This window comes from Paralichthys olivaceus, chromosome 14 (assembly GCF_024713975.1).
Source record: "Paralichthys olivaceus isolate ysfri-2021 chromosome 14, ASM2471397v2, whole genome shotgun sequence".
NCBI classification, from domain to species: Eukaryota; Metazoa; Chordata; class Actinopteri; order Pleuronectiformes; family Paralichthyidae; genus Paralichthys; species Paralichthys olivaceus.
Genome location: NC_091106.1, coordinates 12,650,113 through 12,671,837, shown reverse-complemented (window position 1 = coordinate 12,671,837; position 21,725 = coordinate 12,650,113). Strand labels below are relative to the sequence as shown.

The 21,725-nt window shown below is 42.0% G+C and overlaps 1 protein-coding gene across 1 annotated transcript; it reads right to left on the bottom strand.

Annotated features, from left to right (window-relative positions):
- Nucleotides 1-1,531: 1,531 nt before the first annotated feature.
- ercc6 (excision repair cross-complementation group 6) lies at nucleotides 1,532-15,950 on the bottom strand. Its single transcript, XM_020096682.2, has 22 exons — nucleotides 15,842-15,950; nucleotides 15,094-15,299; nucleotides 14,750-14,978; nucleotides 14,402-14,522; nucleotides 14,176-14,290; nucleotides 13,245-13,959; nucleotides 11,693-11,824; nucleotides 11,244-11,402; nucleotides 10,273-10,408; nucleotides 9,861-10,031; nucleotides 9,490-9,666; nucleotides 7,875-7,991; nucleotides 7,327-7,422; nucleotides 6,367-6,585; nucleotides 5,839-5,949; nucleotides 5,140-5,259; nucleotides 4,849-4,943; nucleotides 3,835-3,980; nucleotides 3,072-3,668; nucleotides 2,810-2,978; nucleotides 2,641-2,719; nucleotides 1,532-2,539 (listed from the first exon to the last, which is right to left on the bottom strand). Exons 2-22 carry the CDS (start codon nucleotides 15,287-15,289, stop codon nucleotides 2,090-2,092), a joined length of 4,350 nt encoding a protein of 1,449 aa, XP_019952241.2. The 5' UTR covers nucleotides 15,290-15,299; nucleotides 15,842-15,950; the 3' UTR covers nucleotides 1,532-2,089.
- Nucleotides 15,951-21,725: the final 5,775 nt, after the last annotated feature.

Genomic DNA, 21,725 nt, shown 5'->3' with positions numbered 1-21,725 from the left:
CACACACACACACACACACACGGACTAACACACTTACACACACACACACATACTTACACACACACACACACACACCTCTCTGGGAGTGTCCAGATGTCTCTATAACTGTATAACTGTCTGCAGAGTGTTAAGGCTTTCAGCTAGTGTCGCAGAATCTCACGCCTAATTGGTCCTAATCGGATTATCAGGGCTTTGTCTCTGTCACCCCAACTCCTGGTGTGTGCGCGCGCGCGCGTTTGTGTGCGGTGTGTCAGAGGAAGACAGAGAGGAAGAGGGGAGATGGGGAGTTATACCCAGGGTGGCAAACGGCAGCTCTGCTCATGGTGCCAAAAAAATTCATCACCAGTGATTGTTATTCCAGAGTCAGGCCTATTCCCTAACCATAAACATGCGCACATACCCGCTGCACTTTTTATTTGGTTCTTTCATATATTAAAAAAAGGAGGATGACTGCTTTTGGGTTTTAGATTGACTGTCGGGCGGGTTAATTGCTCGTCAGGGTGTGTTAGGGGGTCCACTTTACAAGGGGCTGCGCATGTTGAACACTCACAAGGCCAAATTTTTGATTTTGTTCACAGCAAGGGGTCCTGCGATTTATTACGCTTCCTCAGATAAATGATCTGCTGCGGGACCCTTTCAATTAGTTTTAAAGCGCATCTGGGACGAGAGAGCGCAGACGCCATGCGTCTCTGAGGTGGAGGCAAAATGAGGCTTCGAGAAGCAGCTGAAATTTAGAAGAGGAGTGCGGGATTGGACTAAACCACATAAAGTGCAGAAAATCCCTTCTAATGGCGCGTAATTGGTTCTGTAATATCATTACAGGCGGATAATGGCCAGTTACAGGGCCCCGCGCTATTAAGGCTTTCCCTGGCGTGCAGCGTTTATGTTATTAAAGGGGGAATATAATGATATTTTAGTTATTAAATGCGCGTAATTAATTTATGCACCACTGAAAATAAAGTTGTTATTATGACCTCGGTGAGGTGCGTGGAGAAAATTGAAATCAAATAACGGTTGATAACTTTATCCCAATATTTGGTCTAGACAACTCTGAAAAGAGAGCAGGGCTGGAGTGTGTGTGTGTGTGTGTGCGCGCCTCCTGTCAGCGCCTTCTCCTCTCCAGCCTCTGATGACTACCACTAAATGAAGTAACACTCATCTGTGCTGGTTACACACTGTACAACTTTTTCGTTTCCAGATTCTTGTCCCATTTTCTCATGACAGTTAGTTAAGTTACTTTTCTATGCTTCAGTAAAACTGAAATTATTTCTCTAGAAAAATGAGAATAATTTAGTCATATTTCTTATGGTAAATGAAATTTAACACAAACTGGAAAAATAGGTCCAAAACTGTTCATGTTCAGCTAGGTTACCTCTATTTAAAGGCTAAGCATTTACTTTATATATTATACATTATACAATTCAATGTCTTTCTTTATTTGAATCTATGTGCACAATTCAAATAACTTAACAGGAACATGCCAGCAGCCACAGAGTAGTATAGCACACAACATATCCAGGACAACACATTGTTTTAATTTGATATGTTTTATAAATGTAAAACATAGCAGCTAAATAACAGGTAACAACGAGTTGTAAAATACAAAGTTCCCATCCTGTAAATGATTTAAGAAAAGTCAATCATTACAAAACCTGTGGTGATTTGGTCATATGTACAAAGTGGCACACTACACTTCTGTTTACTACACAACATTTTACAGTGGCACATTGGAAAACTGGACATATGAGGTTGTTGAGGTACAAATTTTAAAAATTGATGCAGATTTAAATACAAAACAAGAGAATTCAAGTATAAGCAGGGACACGCAAAAATGAACAGAAACAAAAGAGTTTAACAACAAAACTCAAACTGCAGCAGAAATAAATTAGACATTCAAACTGACTTTCCCTTCAGTTATCACTTTATTCAGTTTATCAGATTAGTTTATCATTGTGCTGTGAAATGGCTCCCCCCATATTGTTCAACCTCTAATACGATATTATCCTCAGTTTAGATTTTTGCATTTTTAAAGACATTAATTAAAAAATACACTGTAGGCTTGTGTTTGGAGTCACAGTTGAGTCTATCCTCATTGAAAGTGCTGCTTCAGTCTCCAGATGCCTCCCTGACCCGAGGTCCTCTGGAAGTCGCATATGCTCCTGAGCAGCTCTCTAAAGACAGGCGCCTGCTCCTTGGTCAGTCTCGGTTTGAAATACTCCAGCACCTCCTGGGTGGTGGCCTGACCGTCCACGTTCGCCTGGAAGGCCACGAAGTTACGCACATCCACAAGCAGCTCGTCATGCTCAGTGGACGGAGCTGGGGGGGAGCTCGTCGCCGGAGCTCCAGAGCCCTCCTCTTCTTCCTCTGCTTCGTCTCTTTGGCTGGAGGGCACGCTGAGGTGATTACGGACTCTCATGTTGGCCAGCAGGGAGGAGGAGGAGAGCGGGGCGGAGTTTGGATCACTCTCTGCCCCCTCCCCGCTGAAATGAGCCCCTGAACCAGGCTTCTTTGACACAGACTTCTTTACAACAGCAGCATCCTAAATGAAGAAAGCAGAAAAATGCACACAACATGGAATCACAAATGCTAAATAACAGTCGGAACAATACTGTGCATATTTAACAATAACGCTGCTGTTACCTTGCATTTGCTTGGAGTAGTGACGGATTGAGCGGGAGGTTCAACCAGGAGAGAATTCTTCTTTTGACCAAACCGTTTCCTGAGTGAACAAACCAGAGAAAAACTGAGACATGGTTCATGTGAGATTAGTGAAGCTGTAAACAGGCCCCGTGTGTGAGTGGCTGTGTACCTTGCAGGGGGAGGAGGGGGTCTGTTATAGGGTAGTCGGCACTGCTGGCGAGAAACCTTCAGGGCTTTCAGGGCATCTTTGGCCACCCTGTTGGCTTCTGCCTCGACGAGAACATAGTCAGGGTTGGATGCCTCCATGATGGTGTCATGCTGCATCACACTGTGGATACCTGAAGCAAAGCAGATAGAAAAGACCCGTAATGGTTAGTGACACTTATTAACAAACTGTGAGAAATGGCAGAATGGTGCACAAAAACACCTACCAGATTTCCTGAAGAGCTTTGCCAAGACATAATCGTCTGATTTCTTCTGGTCCTCCGGCTCGTCTTCATTCTCCTCTTTTTTAAAAGTCTTTTTCTTCACCAAGTGCGAGATTCGTTGGCCTTCGAACCGAGCGCCTGTGGAGTGTTTGCGTTTCTTGTGTTTATGCTTATGTTTGTCCGAGTCAGCGGAGTCACAGTGCTTTCTCTTTTCCCTGTGTTTCTGTGGGCTCGTCAGGGCAGAGTCTCTGTGTCCGTGTTGGTGGGAGCTGGTTGAGTTTTTGATGGCTGGTTGGGCTGCTTCACAGTGTCTGTTATTTTGTTCTCTATGTTGCATATCAGTTGAAAGATTTGGCTTTACATCCACGCCATATTGGCTGGTGTCCGTCAAGACATTTATTTTACCCTGAGAGTTTTGTCTGCACAGAGCGGTATTTCCGTCCCTTAATGCAGGAATGTTTGATGAGGAGTGTCTGCTGTCTGCACTGGTTTCCTTCTGGTTTGCTGAGGAGTGTTTATGAGTTTGGCTGCTGTGGTTTAACGTGTGCAATGGCCTTGGTCTCTCGGGTTTCTTAGGTGCCTTGACATCAGAGCCTGTACCTGTTTGAGGGTCAAAACAAAGATGAATCCATGAAGCCTCGGATAAGAATCATAACTATAAAATGAGCTTTGATCCCATTAATGATGGTTTGGAATTATCTGATCAGTGTAGTTTAATAAAACGACAATTAAATGTTTCAACACACAAAAATAAAAATCTACATACCTGCAAATAGGGCACTTGTCTCTGTGCCCTGAGCTCCATCAGGGTCAGACAGAGTGAAGAGCTCGTAGACGTCATTGGACTTAAAGAACCGTCTCTGTTTGGGGTCCTTCAGAACACGATTGGTCAGAAACTGTTTGAAGATTTGCCTGAATCACAACAGATAAAACACAGAATTAGATACTTGTGTATAATTTGCCATTTTACCTCAGCAGGCAAACCCCGATCTGCCACCACAGAGTAATTTGTCTGATGGATGAGAAAATTAGTTAACCGCACAACTGTAGACATCAAAATAGAATCCCTGCAGTTCTTCCTACTCGCTTTTTGAAAGCACTTTACAGACACAGACCAAACAGAGCAATGCTTTAGAAGTCCTGGATTGGCCATTTAATGATGCTGGAAAGCTTTTCAATTACTGAGAACTGGGATATAGTGCAAGTAGTAATACGGCAGTGATGCAAGCAATTAGTCAAGTCAATGAATATTGTTACCAATACTCGTGAATGTGTGAAGTCAATAGAAAGAAAACTAAGATGGACGACTGGGTGAGAGTAAACAAAAAAAAAGCCAGGGCGGGATTTATTTCTTTTCTTTTATTCATACCAACACCAGAGAGGTTATGTTTTTGTCTGTTTTTGCTTGTCTGTTAATGTGTTTTCATGTCAGTTATTTAGTTGGCAGCATTACACACAAACTAGTGGACAGTTTACCACCAAACTTGGTGGAAGGATTCAGTACGGGTCAGGAAAGAACCCATTACATTTTGGTGCCAAATCTGGATCCAGGATTTTTTTTTACCACTTTTTTAACATTTTATAAGAGAATTATTTTGTAAATAATTCATGGATGAGTTGAGGAGACTAATATTAATGAGTGCGATCAATTCCAACATCGTAATAAAAATCCTGATCTCATCGAATTTAAATGCTGACTGCCATTCTAATTAAGCTCTTTGATTTAGTAACTAGTGCACAGAAGTGTCTAAACCCAAACTTGAAAACACTGGTGCCTGACCTGTGGTAGATTTTCTCCTCAATGGTCCCTGCAGTCAGAAGTCTGTAGATTGTCACTTGCTGCTTCTGGCCAATCCTCCATGCTCTTTCCCGGGCCTACAAACACAATACAAGAAATAAATGATTATGGTAGAAAGGCGTAGTGAGAAGGGGGAAACTATAATAAGGAAAACCTGGCTCCCCAATGAAAAAATAACTCCAAGAACAAAAAAATCAAGAGAAATAATGAAGTTTTATGTTTTATTTGAATTATTGAAAGCGTTTGTATGTATGTGTGTGTGCTTCTCTTTACCTGAGTGTCAGTACTGGGGTTCCAGTCTGGGTCATAGATGATGACTCTGTTGGCTCCAGTCAGATTGACTCCCAGACCTCCGACTTTAGTCGTCAACAAGAAGATAAAAATGGATTTGTCCTGAAAGAAATAAAAGGGAAAAAATGTCTGTGATAAATGGACATTAAGTCAAGAGTTTAATAGTCACTCTGATATTTACTTTGGGGTCAAATCATAAAAATACATTTCATTAGTAAATTATTAACTTTAAAATGTGTGTAATGTCAAAAAATGAGGACAGTACTGTGTTCTCTCAAATAAAAACATAGCTAAATAAAATCTAACATTTAAATATAATCTTGGCTTTTGCTTACTTTCTCCTCTACAGAAAAGAAAAACTTAGCTTTTTGCATTTAATTCTAGATATGTATTTGACTTGACAGTAACACTGTAGGTAAATGTGAATGTTTGATCAGTTTATTATTTTAGTAATATTACAATCTGACTTTCAAAGATTTAAATGCATTATAAAAATGCTTTGTAATATTTCCCCAGATCTGTATTCCAATACTGAGAAAGGACGGTTAATTTTGAACAACAGATTGTCATCAATTAGTGTTTCCACCTCAGGGTGAGGAGGGTTCCATGGAGCCTTTTTCTCCCTCAGGATGGGATTTTCATGGGAAACACTCAGAGCCATTAGGGATGACTAATCCTTACCTCGTTGTAGCGAGCGATGAGCGGCTGACGGGAAGCTATTGGGGTAGTGCCGTCCATTTTCAGGTAGGTGTAGTTATTCTCCCTCACAAACATCTCCAAGATGGCTAACATCTGGGGAAGAAGGAAGACATAAACAAGACAGATGAGACTGTGTGAGCATAAGAGAGGAACAGAGAGATGGGAAAGAGGGCCTGAGGTTTGGATTATCTCTAAAAGGATTAGAGCAGATTAATATTACATGGACAGAGATACCGACAGGGATGGTGTCAGGTTCCCTCAGAGGTATAATCTCATTGGTATTGACTGCAACAGCTGGGGCCTCTCTCACTCCGTAACTCACCCACACACGCACAAACACGTAGACAAACACACAAACATAATAATTTTATGTCTAATAATAATAATGTTAAATTAATAGGAAGTAGAGAAGGAATGACATGTCTTGATGTGATCAATACAAACAGATCTAAATATAGATGTGTATATTGCGAGGGGATCGAAAGGTGAATCGGAGCAGTTTTTTCTGACCTGTCTAGACTGAGTGAAGAGCAGGACTCTGTGGTTCTGTTTGAACCAGAGACGCAGCAGTGACTCCACCACTATCAGCTTGCCTGAGCGTTTCCAAAAGCCAAAGTGTTCCTCCTCAGTGAGCTGATCCTCAGGGATTCCCCTCAGTATCCGGGGGCCGCCCGAGAAAAGGTCAGGGTGGTTACAGATCTTACGTAGCGCTATCAAACCTGAAAATACCTAAAGAGCACAAAAACAGGAAAAGGAAAAAAGCATCTTAATTAGACTTGTTCTTCCACCAACACAAAACTGGTGACAGGTGGCAACAGGAACAATTATTGTTTAGATTTGACCTCATTTTACAGTGTTGCACCTTTAAACAAATAAACTAATTTACTTTAGTGTACAGGAAGGAGTTACATAATTTATTTACTGACAATAAAGGCTTAGTTTCTTGATGAAGGCCCAACGGTCACTGCATTAGTAATGGTGGTTAATGGACTGAGAGTGACCACTGAATATGACTGCAAGAGTGTGTGTGTGTGTGTGTGTGTGTGTGTGTGTGTGTGTGTGTGTGTGTGTGTGCAATCTGCTGTGGTGACTCCTTGCTCTCCAACCGCATCCATTTGGTCAGTGGTGATAAATGGTCAAGTCTCTCTCTCCAGGGTCTGGCTAATGTGAGAAGACAAACTGCACAACCTCCTTAAAGAGAGCATCTTAAAGAATACTAAAGTCATGTTATTAGTAGCTAAACAAAATTAACGTGGCGAATTTTTTTTCAAGCCGGAGCTTCTTGAAGTGTAACAGTGAGAGTAAAAATAGACACAAATGCCTTTGAGTGAATTACAAATCATCAGTTAGTGGGAGAGAAATGTAAAAGGAAAATACGGAAGTCTTCTTGACTCAGAGTTTTGCACTCCCTGTCTTTGTAATGTATTGTTGGTTGAACGCAGTGAATCTGTTTGTCTCAAATTGGCTTACCTGCATGTCCCCGTTAAGTATCTGGTAGACCTCTTTGGAATCCAAAAAGCTCTGATACACCTGCCGCTGATCTTCTGTTAATCTGCAAAACAGAACCTAATGCATGCACGCACATACACACACATACACACACACACACACACACCAAAGTGTAAGAGTGTGTAATGAGAGGTGAGCATCCGTTTTAAAGCCCCTTGATGAAGTGCAGCTTGCGAGAAGAGAAATTAGAGGGAAGCAATGTGTTTTTTGGAGCCACTGCTCTCCTCTGGGACTGACTTAATGAGCTGAAGTGGACTGAGGAGTCAACCAGCGTCAGCCACGAGGACAGACCAGAGACCAGCCACCTTAATGAATACCTGCTCCTTTTACTTTACCGGGACTTTATTAGCTGGCTTCACCTGACAAGGGCCATGAACATTCATCAAATACTCCTTAGACATGGCACATAAAGTCACATCCAATCAGATAAACACCTCCCCAGTTAAAAGATCCAGACATTAGAGGCTGTTCAATAAAGGGTCAAATGTCTTTAAGCTTATGATGAATACCTGTTCATTTTTGTCAGGTAAAGAGAGGTTATCCTTGACGTCCGCCTTCATCCTTCTGAGAAGGTAAGGATTGATGGTGTCCCTCAGCACACATGCACACTTGAACGCCGTCTGGACCTGAAAATCAGCACCAGATTTAGCACAGACAAACAAAAGCAGCATTCAGTTCAGTGTGTCAAACAATCGAGCACTCACACCTGTCAGTGTGCATGTTTCTTGAGGCATGATTGTCGTTTAGCCCCTCTTCCGCCCTCTATCATCACCTCCCTTAAGGCTGTCCCTCTCAGCAGTTTGAGCCATTAAACATTGATCAGAGTGCTGTTGGTCTCCAGGGACAGAGCCCTCCTCTTTCATCAGTGCTACAGGCCAGCTCCATTGCAAACAGAAGGGGAGCTTTAGAAACACCCGGCCCCACCCCACGCTTGGACTCCTCTGCAAATGGCCTGCTACACCTCATCCAGAGTCAGTGCTAAAGTCCAGTTAGGATTTGAAACATTAACTCACTGGGGGTCCACAGAGGGATCAAAGAGGCTCAATAATGCTGGAGGGGACAATAAGGCGATGGGGTTTAGGGCTCAGTGGAGGTTAGAGGGGAACGGAAGAAGAGGAGGGCAGCAGATGATCCAGGTATCCCCACACAAGCTGCTGAGTGGATTCACATGGGGGTGCAGATGCATGCTTCAGTAATTGATCCCACACACATGCTCATGCAGCCCCACCCGAAACAACACATTTTTACATGCATCTCCTCGTACATACATCGAGCAGAACATCAGCCCAGGCTGCTCTGAGAATTTTCGAGGGGAGGATAAGGCAGCAGAGCTTAGCCCTCTCTGACCATTTAATAACATTAATAATTAGTAAAGGTTTTTATTATCGACAGCGGAAGAAGCATCAATAGCCGGCTTAAATAATTAAATCCATACAGTCAGTGGGTTATTAACGATTGAACACTAATGACAAAGGGCTACAATTTAGCTCACTGGCTCTCCACTTTAGCCTCTCCCTCCCTCGCACACACTGGGGATGTACTGAAGTTCCTTTGCATGGACCTACATTATCCTGCCCTGCACTTAATGGCTCTCTTGTTCCTCCATCACTCCTTCTGACCTGCTTCCATCCAGCTCTCCCAAAACTGTGTGCATGTGAATGTGCATGAATACTGTTATCAAGTGACACTTTACCCCTTCATTACTCCCTCCCTATGCTACAGTTAGTTTTTATAGGGTTTCTGGATTAATTGATTACGTCTTGTATGTATGCTATCCCTGGGCCTGTTCTCAACTTTCTATTCACTTTGGACCGCAGCAGAAATAAACCATGCAGTTTTTTGTTCTATTTATAAAGCGACTGTTACTTTAAAAACTTTCCTAATAACTTTTAATGAAAATTGTCATATTAAATTAATTTGCACACTCCCAAAAACAAGATAAATCACAACAACACTCTTATGGATGGTCTTAAGTTACTCCTTTAGTTTTATTGTCTAAAATATGCTTCAAATCTCATATGGGGTGATAGTCCTCATTATACCTCTATCCTTCATAGTTAAAAAAAAAACAATGATACGCAGTTAAGGAGCAAATCCTAATTGTGCATTTGTGTGTTCCAGTACCTGTACAGGTGAGGCGTTGCTGTATCCACCCATGGTGATTGGCACAGAGAACTGTTCCATGAACACAGGTAATGTCCCCAGTTTACCAGGAAATACAAAGTCAAACAGAGACCACAGCTCCTTTAAATTGTTCTGCATGGGGGAGCCTGACAGGATGAACCTGTGGGGAGTACGAAACTAGAGAGAAGAGAAAATGTTTATTATATACAGTATTCCTGAAATATAATGTGATGATCTAGCACATTTATGTTGCAGTCATTTCTCAATTGCCTATATTACATGTATTCCAAAGCAACAGTCACTACTACTGACTGGAACTTTGAGGTGCTGCAGTCAAACTGTGTGTGTCAATGAATGCAAGTGAACGATACCTGTTTGCTGGCTATGGTAACGCCAGCATTTGGATTTCTGATCTTGTGACCCTCGTCCAGTATAATGTAGTGCCAATCGTATCGCTGCAGGATGTCTTGCAAATTCCTCACAGCTGAATATGAGGTTATCAAGATACCGTGACAGGATGCTATCTCTGGAATGAGTCTTTCCTGCAACAAAAAAAAAACATGAGACACAAACCTCATCAGTACAGGTTTTCATCAGTGCAATTCATAACCATCTCTAGTATCCTGGACTGGAGTATCTCTGTCAATGTAGATTTTTTTTCAGCAGAGAGGGGAAGAGGAGGTTAGGAGGTAATATTGCATAAACAGACCTCTAGTGCCCCCCAGAGGAAAGAAATTATGAATTATAAATATGAAAAGCCAACATGCACAAACAGTCATCTACCTTGTTGCTGGTGAAGGAGCCAGTTTCATGTAGAACGGCCACCCTGAAAGCAGGCCACCAGGTGTGAAACTCCTTCACCCACTGGTGCATGACTGTAGCTGGGCACACAATGACGGTGGGACCCAGGCCAACATACCTACAACCAAACACACAGCAGAGACATGTTTAATTCCAAACCTGTGATTAAGATGCGTAAACAAGACAATGCAGGATTTATTTTAGTAAATGACAGTTGTCATTTCTATACAAAATATATATTTTTTTAAATCAAGGCTTTTCCCTTGTATGTAGGAGTGCTTGATGTGTATTTACAATATTTGATGCGTTCTGACATAAAAATAGAGGAAACTGACTGTCCTATAACAAACTTAACCTCTGCTGCTCCACTCATTCTCTGTGCCTAACAAATGAATCAAAGAAGGTGCACGGCCACACGCTCAGCTCCTCTGTGAAGATTTACAAGAGCTTTGTCAAACAAACACAAACATATGCACACGCAAAGAGACACTAATGGGCTTGTATGAACCTCTGCCTGGTGGAAGCTATTGATACTGGGCCATAATTGAGTTTGCAAGCAATCAATTTGTGGGCGTCTATAGTAGACAGAGTATTGACCATCACTGAAGCTCCACCTCCTTAAGTGCATGAGTGTCGTTTGTGCAGTAAAAACCAAATCACTGCCTCATGGTTTTCCACAGTTGTGTTGTTGTGCCACACCTGCTCTACTCCCTCCCACTTTATCCAAAATTCACTTTAAGTGTTCATAAGGACACTGACTCTGCTCTAACACATACACACCTACAGAGTGTCTGTGTTTTCTCTGATGCCTGCAGTAAGAAAGTGAAGAGTCTGATAATTGAAACATGTTTAATAATTCAGATGAACACTCTCAAGCAGATATCCCCCTAATCAAATATTCATACCATACAGACACACAGTCTCTGGCCACAGTTTGTTTTGCGTGTGTGCACCTGTAGTTGGATCCTCTGGTCCTCAGTTTACTGTAGCTCAGTCCAGCCAGAAAGCAGATGACCTGGATGGTTTTACCCAATCCCATCTCGTCTCCTAGGATGCCACCTGCCTGCTGACAGTGGAGTTCCCACATCCACCGCACACCTGTCTGCTGGTACCTTAAAATGCGATATACACATATGGACAAGTCTATAGTTATGGCTTGTACACCAAAAAGAAATTTCAGACAGGAACCAACATTGTATTAGATTTGTATTATTACCATAGCCCAGTCAGGAAAAGTGCACGTTGGGATGAATTGTGACAAATGTGGAGCTTTGACAAGACAAGGTCAATATCCATAGTGTTCTAATGAAAATTTTAATTTGTGTTTTTTGGATAGGAAAAAGTCTATCAGCTAAGCTAACATACAAGTGATCCCAGAGTTACTCTCTTAATTCAAACTTACTTGTAAAGTTTTTTCCAGAGGAAACCAGGCACTTTGAAGCCTTCATCAAACTCTGCATCGCTGTCGTCTGTGAGCTCCTCGCCTCTTTCCCTCTTCTCTTCCCTTTCTCGAAGACGTTGCCGCTTCCATCTCCTATTGGCACAATGATTAAAGATCATTTAATTAGTTTAAACAATTTCTCTATTTTCTTGGCGGTTTAATATGAATTGGAAAACACAGGTAAACTGTTGCAATAGAAGATCAAGAACTTAGACCTACTTAATCTTAAAATGAAGAGTAACAAGACAACTGTTTTGGTTCGTGAAACCTAAACTCAAAGTGAGATTTTTCAAGTGATGTCTGTTTCATGTTGGATTTTTTTCTGTGTAGATAGAATACATGTGACACACTAGCGATATATCCAATTTATAAAGTACCCTGATGCCCTAAGCACACTGGGATAGATCCAGTTAGATGCAACCCTAAACACGGTAAGCAAGTACAGTGAATGGATGGATGTTCCATTTGCACCGACTGCGCTCACTGATTTATTTTAGAAGTTGCATACACAGGTGTATGGACAGCAAATGTTTTGAGATGTGGGTTCGGTTTTTCCCTTGAGCGGTGGAACATCAACAGCTAAAAGGGAAATGTAAAGGAGAACAGTTTTAATAGTGCAGGAGAGAGGGCAGTTAGAGGCACAGTCGTCGCGCAGCAAATGAAGATTGATACAGACAATTAGTAGTGCGAGTTCCCCAGAAAGGTGTGAGGTGCAGAGGATAAGAATCCATCTTCATTTGGGCCTGGTCCTGTCACCCTGCCACGAATCTGGTCCTTTAGCTGGGCCTGGGAGACCACACTCTCTAATTAAGTCAAGACTAAGCATTGGTTCAGTTAATTACACTTTTCTGCCCCCGCTCCGCCCCCCCACCCAACTACAAATACCACCCGCTCTAATAATATCATTCCTCATATAAGCTCGCCTCACCATCCATGCCGTGCCTATGCAGTTGAATTGACATTCAATCACTGTAGTGTAGAAAAAGGACACATGCCAACACAATTTATTTGGCAGCTATAAATATGAAATCTCATTAGGGCAGCTCTTCCATTAATTTGAGCAACAGAGTGAGTGAGTGTATAAAACCATGTGCAGGAGGATAATTAGGCCAGTGTGAGAGCAGAGAGAGAAGAGCAGGGAGTGAATTTGCTTAGTCAAGAAACAGCTGCCAATCTCATCTGGGATTATCTCTCCTTCTGCACTACGGAGCCAGCAGAAAACAACTGCTCGTCTCAGCAACCAAAGGGAATAACAATAGCACATTTGCACCACTGCCATTACAAATGTGACACAAAGTTAAATGCTCAATCTGGTTGGTTGAGCATGTCATTTACAGGCATTCTCTTTAGAAGACTCACAGATGAAACTTTTTGCATTTTTGCAGCCAAACGTAACTGCAAGTGGAAATCTGCTGTTTAGAAACTGTAAATAAATATATAAAGTTGCTTAATTTATTTTAAAGTGAAAGTTAAAAGTAACTCAAAGTTCAAAGAAGCAAGAGGGAGATCATACCTTATTCGCTGTCTGTAGTACTCCACATCTCCATCGTCCTTACATTTGTTCTGTTTACCCTTCACATCCACCTCTTCATCTGAACTCTCAGGACAGTATTCTTCCTCACTATCCTCTTTTTTCTTTGCTTTCTTCCTCCCTCTCCCTTCAGTTTTTCTCTTGTACGGTTTCAATTGATAGTCATCATCATCATCTTCCCCATAGCCCTCCTCCATGGCTTCTCTTTCCTCTTGGTCAGGATCCATGAGTTCATCAGAGGGCAGGTACTCAGAACCATCACTTTCACTCTCCTCTCCCTCTGTGCGATGCTTCCTCTGTGGTTTGGGGAGTTGAAGCTCAGTCTTTGGCCGAGCTTTAGGATGGACCTTCAGAGCAGCTATCTGGAGCTTTTTCATGCGCTTCTTTAGTTTTTTATCCTTAGAGGTAATAGTTCTCTTGGTTTTGACCTTGGCCTCCTTGTCAGGGATGAGTCCAGAGTTCCTCTTCTTCTTTAGGAGAGGAACTCTCCTCCTCTCAGTAGCTAACTTGGCTTGGTCTGTCAAGTACTGGTCAAAGGCAGAGTTCTCAGCAAGCATCACCTTCCGGGGCTCCTTCTTGACCTCTTTCTGAGGGATTCTGGTTCCAAATGGAGTCATGTGACCTGTCCGGATAAGCTCTTCCCATTCAGTCTCCTGAGCAGGCATGAGCATGCTGCCCAGTGTGGACGGCCCAGCTTCTGTTACAACACACATAAATGCAGGTTTATGAATTGAACTTTCAGAGAAACTTAAATGTCTATTGACAGCTGCTCAGAATGGTTTGTTGTACTACAGTTCAGTTGGACTCTTACAATGGATTTATTTGTTTTCAAATGCAACAGTAAAAGTAACTCAGTTGGTAAGTGAGGAAACAAGAAATCACAGGTAAAAAAAACAAAAACAGAACAACTCACCTTCCTCTTCATCATCCTCTTCGAAAAACTCAGCTTCAACCCTTAGTGTGTCGTCTCCTCCCAGAATGGCCTGAAGTCGCTTCTGTTTGGCTCTGACTTTCTTCAGCTGTTTCTCCTGAATTAAATTGTGTTTTCATCATCATTACAGTCACCATCAATATCATGTTTATACATTATAATATAAATTGTTTACTGTTATTTGAACTGTTTGTCGTACTTATTTTACCTTATTCTCTTTCTGTCGTTTGACAGACTCAATCTTACGACTGATATCTTTGCTGGAAGCAGCATAGGGAGACAGCTGCTCAATGATCTTGTTGATTTGTTTGAGAGATGTTGTAACGGACCTGAAACATACACCATAAATAGACAGAGGTTATTTATCATGTATGAGCATATGTTGTGAGAACTTTAAAGTCATCTCTGGTAAATGATTGTATAAAAAAGATTCTGATGAGGTCAATATGCTTCTGTAGTTCTTGGAGAAACTGACTCATTGTTATTCATGTACCACTGCTACAATCAGTATGATCTATCATTTACAGGCCTTTTTATTGCAGTTATTTTCCTTCACCTGACATCATCAAGCACAGACTGGTACTCCTTCTCAGCCTCTGCTTTGGCAGCAGCCTGACTGGCCTCCTGTATCGCCTCATCCACTTGCTGCAGGACACCTTGCTCCAGGACATCCTGGTCATACACGGCCACACCAAGGCCCTGGAGTTCATCTGCTCCAGAGCTGGCAAACGCTGCTTGGATACGCTGTCGGTCGATCTGCAACAAGGCCCCAGACTTCTTGCCGGCTATGAACAGTAAACCAAAGACAACAGTGCATTACATGTCATGACTGTGTCATAACGATAAGTCCTTAAACCTATCACTGTTCTCTCTTTAGTTTCAAAGCACTGCATAGCTCACCACTGCTCTCTCCAGGTCCAGTGTTGGCAGGATAGGCAGCAGCAGCCTCGGAGCCCTGGCTGTTTTCAGGGAGAGAGCAGACAGCTGAGGCTCCTCCTGAAGCCCCATCCTCCTCGGTTCCTCCCGGGGTGAGAGCAGCACTGGCCGGGCTGGAGAGAGAGGAGGGCACCTGCTCCTCTGAACCGTTTACAGGCATGTTGATGCGGCTGAAATCAGAGTCAGTCACTGGGTCAAACTCATGTCAACAAACGCTGGAAGTCTCCTCTGTGCTCCGACAGTGTGCAAATACAATATGTCGTGATCACTGGACGTAGGTAATGTGTGTTGCACCCAACGACTTTACGTAAACTGCATTAGAATTAGTTATTTACAGTTAACATCTCCAATACCTGTTATACCTGCTTTATAGCTACGAGATTAAGCTAATTCGTGAATGGATGAGCGTATAAATCACATTTATAATAATTATTTTAACCTACGAATACCCACCAAGACACGGTTAGATAGACATCTATAACATCCAAATTAAGTTCACAAAAGAATATTAATTTCTCTCACAGGGGTCCATTGTTTACGTGGCTGTGCTAGCCTACTAAGCTAACTGGGAGAGAAGCATCATCGGCTGTTCGTCTTTAGCGAGAAGCCGCTTCGCTTCCACCAAACCCGGGTGCACATTAACACGACAGCCGGGGACGTGTGGATGAAGTTGGGGACATTTAACGGAGGGACAAAGAGACAGTTTACTTACAAACCGTGCAGTTACACAACATCACCGGCTCCGCTTATGTCACATTCCTCTGCCACGGTCCTAGTTTCCGGTGCCGTGAGGAGGCGCTGCACGAGCTCAACATCCACTGTTTGTTAAACAGCGCCCTCTGCTGGTTTAACAGCCGCAGGAGCCCGCGGCCTCTAGGTGGCGCCACGGAACCAGTTATTTTAGCAGAGACTGAGCAGATACAAATGAACAATGTGCAACGGAAATGTGCTGCACCAGATTTGGACATGCAAATTACTTTCAGTTTCAGTTATAGTTTTAGTCATAATCAGTTTTGGCAAACAAGAAGACGAAGGGGATGGAGAAAAGAATTTGGGAAGTTTTTTTATGTTGCAATCTGTTGTGAACTTCAGCCAGATCTCACATGATGGCTTAATTATCCATCAAGACAATCCAAATCTCAGCACCACTACTCCTCTGTGAAGTAAAATGATACATGTGTATTAATACAGAGTCTTGATGATCGCTCCAAGCTCTTTACAGTATAGTTTTACCATTCACCCTTTCACACACACTTTCATACACTGCATCCACGTGAAGCACCTTTTCTGTTACGCATCACTCACACTGTCATCACAGCCGTCAGGAGCAACATGGGGTTCAGTATCTTGCCCAAGGACACTTCGTCATGCGGAGACTGGGATCAAACCACTGGTTAGAAAACGACCTGCTCAAATTTTCTTTTCTTTTCTTTTTGTTTAATCTTCATTTGATCAGCCAGTCTCATTGAGATTTCCCATCTCTTATACAAAATAGGCATGAGAAAGGGGACATTCACAATCAGCAAATACATAAAAGCCACACAACAAGGGCTTAAAGGTACAGTGTGTAGAATTTAGTGACATCTAGAGGTGAAATTGCATGTTGCAGCTGAATACCCCTCACCTCACCCTCCCCTTCCAAACATGACAGAGAACCTGTGGTAGCCTCAGTTGTCATAAAAACTCAAAAGTTGTTTAGTTTGTCCAGTCTGGACTACTGTTAAAAACATGGCAGCCTCCATAGAGAGGACCCCCTCGATGTAAATATAAAGTATTTAATTATAAAGGGCTTTTTTGGGGTAAAGTAAACTAAAACAATTTCAAGAATCATGAAAAACTTCTGATGATAAGGATTTAAAATCACCGAAGGGAATGTATTATGTAGTGACTCGTTTTAAATGAGACCTGAGACATGTTTGGAAGCCTCAACAGTAGCCATTTCTAAATGAATAACATAAGGTGACTGTTTCTTCTTGACTGTAAAGACTAGATTTAGATTTAGGGTTTGGAGAGCCTATGCCTCTTGGATGTCACAAATGTGAGCTGTGCCAAATTCTTGCATCTCAGAGGAAGTTTATTTCCAGTGTCTTGCAACAATAAATGCAGATCTTAATTAAAATGTCCTCTCGGCCATGCATTGCTTTGCCAGAGCAGAGGCCAGCGATCTTTCCAAACAGTGTTATATGTGCAAACAGATTCATGTATATGGGGGGAGATATTGCTGTTAACCTTGGCAGAGAAAGTGAAGGAAGATGGAGACACTGGTTTATTTTATTTGCTTTACTAGTAAATGTGGGTCACCTTCAGTGGACCCTCCCCAGAGACACTGGAGGGGGTTTGAATTTAAAAAGAACTGAGCCGAAAGGAAAGTGTGTCACAGTTTAAAAACAGGTCTTGTAGTTTAATTAGAAGACCTGCAGTGTGCAGAGGTGCGATCAGGTAGCCAACACACACACACACACACACACACACACACACACACACACACACACACTGCTTTCTTTGTCGGTTTTCATCTGGACAGTTAAAATAAAAGAGGCAAAGATGGGAGTCAGAGAAAAACATCAGGTAAACTATCAAGCTGCTGATGAATCATATGCAGTGGGAACCAAACCAATACATTGTTGTGACTGTGAGGTTGAGCTGCGGAGAGGAATGTTAAACTCTTGTCTGTCTTCACCCTCCTCCTTTTTGTGTATTTAAGCACATTTAACTTGACAACATTGTATCACAGAGGAGCAGGAGATAATGTGTACGTGTGGGACTGTGTTTTCTGCACATCATAACTAACTGAAATTAGTCAACAGGCCACACTGAGCTCACACGATTTAGTGGGTGGCAAAGCTGTCCGCTTCGACTTTATGTGTGTGAGCGTGTTGCATTCATGTGTGAGACTGACGGGGCCCATGCAATGAATCCTGCTACTTTGTGTGTTTGTAGAGTTTGTAGATTTATAGGGTGTAGGAGGGTAGGGTGTAAATCCCCGAGGGTGCGGTGCTGTGATGTTAACACTGCTGGTCTGTGTTGCTCTGCATCCCGACAGGAGAATAACAAGCGGAGCGAGATTTTAAGAGAAAGAACATTATGGGATTGAGTTTACATGTGCAAAGCATGATGGGCTTATTTTGCAGAGTTATGGTTCCAAAACATGCCGAGTGTTTGTGTGTGTAAATGGGTAAATGAGGTTATATGAGAAGCTGTGGCTCACCATGTGATACATGCCCTGCACTCTGTCTTCTCTGTGTGGTATGAACTTGTGTTACATCCATCCTCTCCAAGCTGTTTGAAATGAAGCTGCCCTGCTCGCCCATTACATTCATTCTGAATGGCCTCTCAAATGTGGGGCTTATCTGGGCTTACAGTGATGACAAAAAAATCTGCCATTTGTTGGAAGCCCCCCTACCTCCTTTCTTTATGCGGTTGGGTTCTGACCTACCTGGGCATTGTGTGCATGGGAGTTGTCAACTACTCGAAGGATTCAGTTACAGGCCTAGTTTTCACTTTTGATGATCTTTAAGGAGCTTTTGCAGTGACGCTCTGCAGGGATGGGTGGCCTGGATTCAGGGGATGGGTGGCTTTTTTACTGAGTAATACATATATTTTTGTATTCTTTCTTATCATTATTTGTTGTAGAAAAGAAGATGGTGAATAGCCCTCATATGTTTAAGGGTCTTCTTCACTAGCTTGATGTTAAGTTGCCAACCACCAGAAGTTGTGTACCTAAATGTTTCTTTTCATTTATTTTGTATCATTTGTATATTTTGTGTATTTACATGTAGTTGCTTGTATTTTTGTGTTTTTTGGGGTTTAAAAACATTTAAAAATATGATCAGAAATTGTGTTACATTATTACTTCTCTTAAGCCATCTTCCTCGTCAGTGTTTTAGTCAGAATGGCCTTCATCACCAGCCTGCATCTGATGAGTGTCTCAAGGGTAAAATCAGTTAAGAATTTTGTGAGAGAATATTTTTTGTTTCTATTGCTTTTTCCATTTAATAGAATAGATTATAGATAATAGATTAATACATTATTATTGGCCTGGGTCTATCTGTATAGAGTCTGAATGTTCTTCCCATTTCTATGTAGGTTTTCTGCGAGTACTCCAGCTTCCTCCCACAGTCCAAAGACATGCAGATTGGGGATTTGGGTAATTGGAGATTCTAAATTGACCGTGGGTGTGAATGGAAGTGAGAATGGTTGTGTTATGTACCCTACCTCTCGCCCACACGCCCAATGTCAGCTGGGATCGGCTCCAGCTCCCCCTCCGACCCTCAAAGGATAAGCAGTATAGATAATGGATGGATTATTATTTCACCTCAGCTGAAACAGCGATTTATTGGGTATCCAATATTACTGAAAAGATTGACATGTCTTTTCACTACACTGGATTATTTATTTATTTCTCTGATAAAACAATGTTCCCAGTCTCTGCTGTGACCTTGTGAACTGTGCTGTTGAATTTCATTTCTAACTTATCCTTGTGCTTTTGCATTTTTAACATTCTAATGAAGAGTTTTGTCTTCGCTGAAATGCCAATGTGTTTTGTGGTGTGTGTGTGTGCCTGGTAAAAAATGAAATGTGCAGATTCCTTTGTGGTCCTTTTCTCTCTCGAAATTTAGATGTACAATTCGATGCTCTTCAGAGTAGTCAAACTGGATTTGTTTTCTTTTTTGTGGCATAAACCCCCACAAACATTCCACTGCTACAGGGCATTTTGTTTCCATCACAATTCATTTCTCCAGAGAATTTATTTTTTCAATTTCCAGGGTTTTCTTTTCAAGAAAGGCATTTATACATGCAAATAAAAAGCACTCTTCCCCAGGATATAATGAACTGTAAAGCCAATGTATAAATGTGTGAAGTTGTAGAAAATAAGTGACACATGACACAGTTAATGAATCGATAGATTTTGGTAATTATTTTAATACGTGTTTTTTACAGTCAGTCAATTTTTGTTTAATCCAGATTCAAGAATTTGAAAATTTACTGCTTTTTTCATGTTTTTAGTGACATTAGTCAGACCAAATAATCTGTTTGAAGATGTCATGGCAGTACATAATTATAATTATATTATTACATCATTGTATTACATACATCTAATTACCTTGTCTCTGTTGCAACTTGATATAATCGTTGGCAGGCATGTAGCCCACTGAAAGAGAAAGAGAAAGAGAAAGAGAGATCCCGTATCTACACAGAGGAGACACATGCACACACACACACACACACACACACGCTGAAACCACATTTCTACAGGTGAAGTTTGCAGCGTTGCAAAGTAAAGCAGAACACTTGTTTTAATTTTTGGTTGAGTGAACGGCACAGGGTCGAACAGGGAGGAGACAGGAACCGAGATGTTTTCTCATGCCACAGCCTGGTTAATAAATCAACATGAGTGAAGCATCATCATGTCTATATTAATGTACATTACATGTAAGCCATATTGTACCCTACATGTGTGTGGTCATATTGGCAGAGCTAATGACTCCCATGTGTTGCCCTGTCCCAGTGAGTACATGTTGGTGTCTGATAGTAATTACAGGGTTGGGCTGGGTTCTCATCCGGGTGCATCAGACCACTGTTACAGTAGATGTCTAATGCATCTGCTTGTGATTTCACTCAGCAGCAGGTGTGTGCTCATGTAGGTTAAGCGAGCACATAACCTCACAGCCACCGCACACTACTGTGCTCTTATAAACATCTTGAGGAAAATTAGTTTCGGATGTGAACTGTCCAAAAGTGTTGAGCTTGAGAAAACAGGTTTTAATCTTTCTCTCTCTATAATTTAGTTTTTTACGTTGATTCCAAGAGTGCACAGGAAACCACCTGAATGACCGGGACTGAACATATTTTCACATGCTGAACGTCTGCGTCTTCCAGGTTGTGTCGTACTGCGAGTTCACACAGAACTGTGTGTTTAGCAGACCTCAAACACAGCTGGAAGAAACCACAGCAGGAAAAATCAGGATGAGGTTTGTGTGGTACAACGCTAGGTCACATGAAACCTCCAGAACCACAATGTATGTGTGTGTGCATGCATTGCTCTGCAGTGATAAATACAGTCTTTTCTTGGATGTGGCTTGGAGGACTATATCCAGTGATAGCTGCAGACCACAACAGTGGTAACAGGACTGTTTTGGTGATACACAGTGGCAGCAGTGCCCTGACTCAGAGCACGGCCTGAAACACAAACTGACACCAGCAGAGAGGAACATTTTTGCAGATTTTGAAATGACTCCATTGGTGATTTTACATAGCTGAGCTTCATTTTTCACGGTGCATGTTTTTCCAGTGGTGCCACAAACTGTTGGAACATTCATTTTCCAGCTGCAGAGCTGATGATAGATCCACTCTAGATAGGTGTTCATCTGTGTAGAAGACAGAACGGTTCGGTGGTAGATGAGTGGACTCTTAGTTAATGTAAAGTTCCAACAACAGAAAAAATCGAAGTAGTTCTTTTTCATCTTCCAACAGTTTAACCAGAGTTATGACCCTCCCTCATCCGGGCACCTCAACTTTTATATTCAACATGTTACAGTCAGTAGTTTTGACTGTTTACTTTACTCAGGAATCAAATGACACCTGAAACAGTGTGT

Coding starts and splice junctions, on each gene's coding strand:
- ercc6 (XM_020096682.2), bottom strand. CDS start 15,289: ATGCCTGTAAACGGTTCAGAGGAGCAGGTGCCCTCCTCTCTCTCCAGC. Junction 5,950..6,366: donor TCTTCACTCAGTCTAGACAG/GTCAGAAAAAAC, acceptor CTTCTTCCCCAG/ATGTTAGCCATCTTGGAGAT. Junction 4,944..5,139: donor ACCCCAGTACTGACACTCAG/GTAAAGAGAAGC, acceptor TTGTGTTTGTAG/GCCCGGGAAAGAGCATGGAG.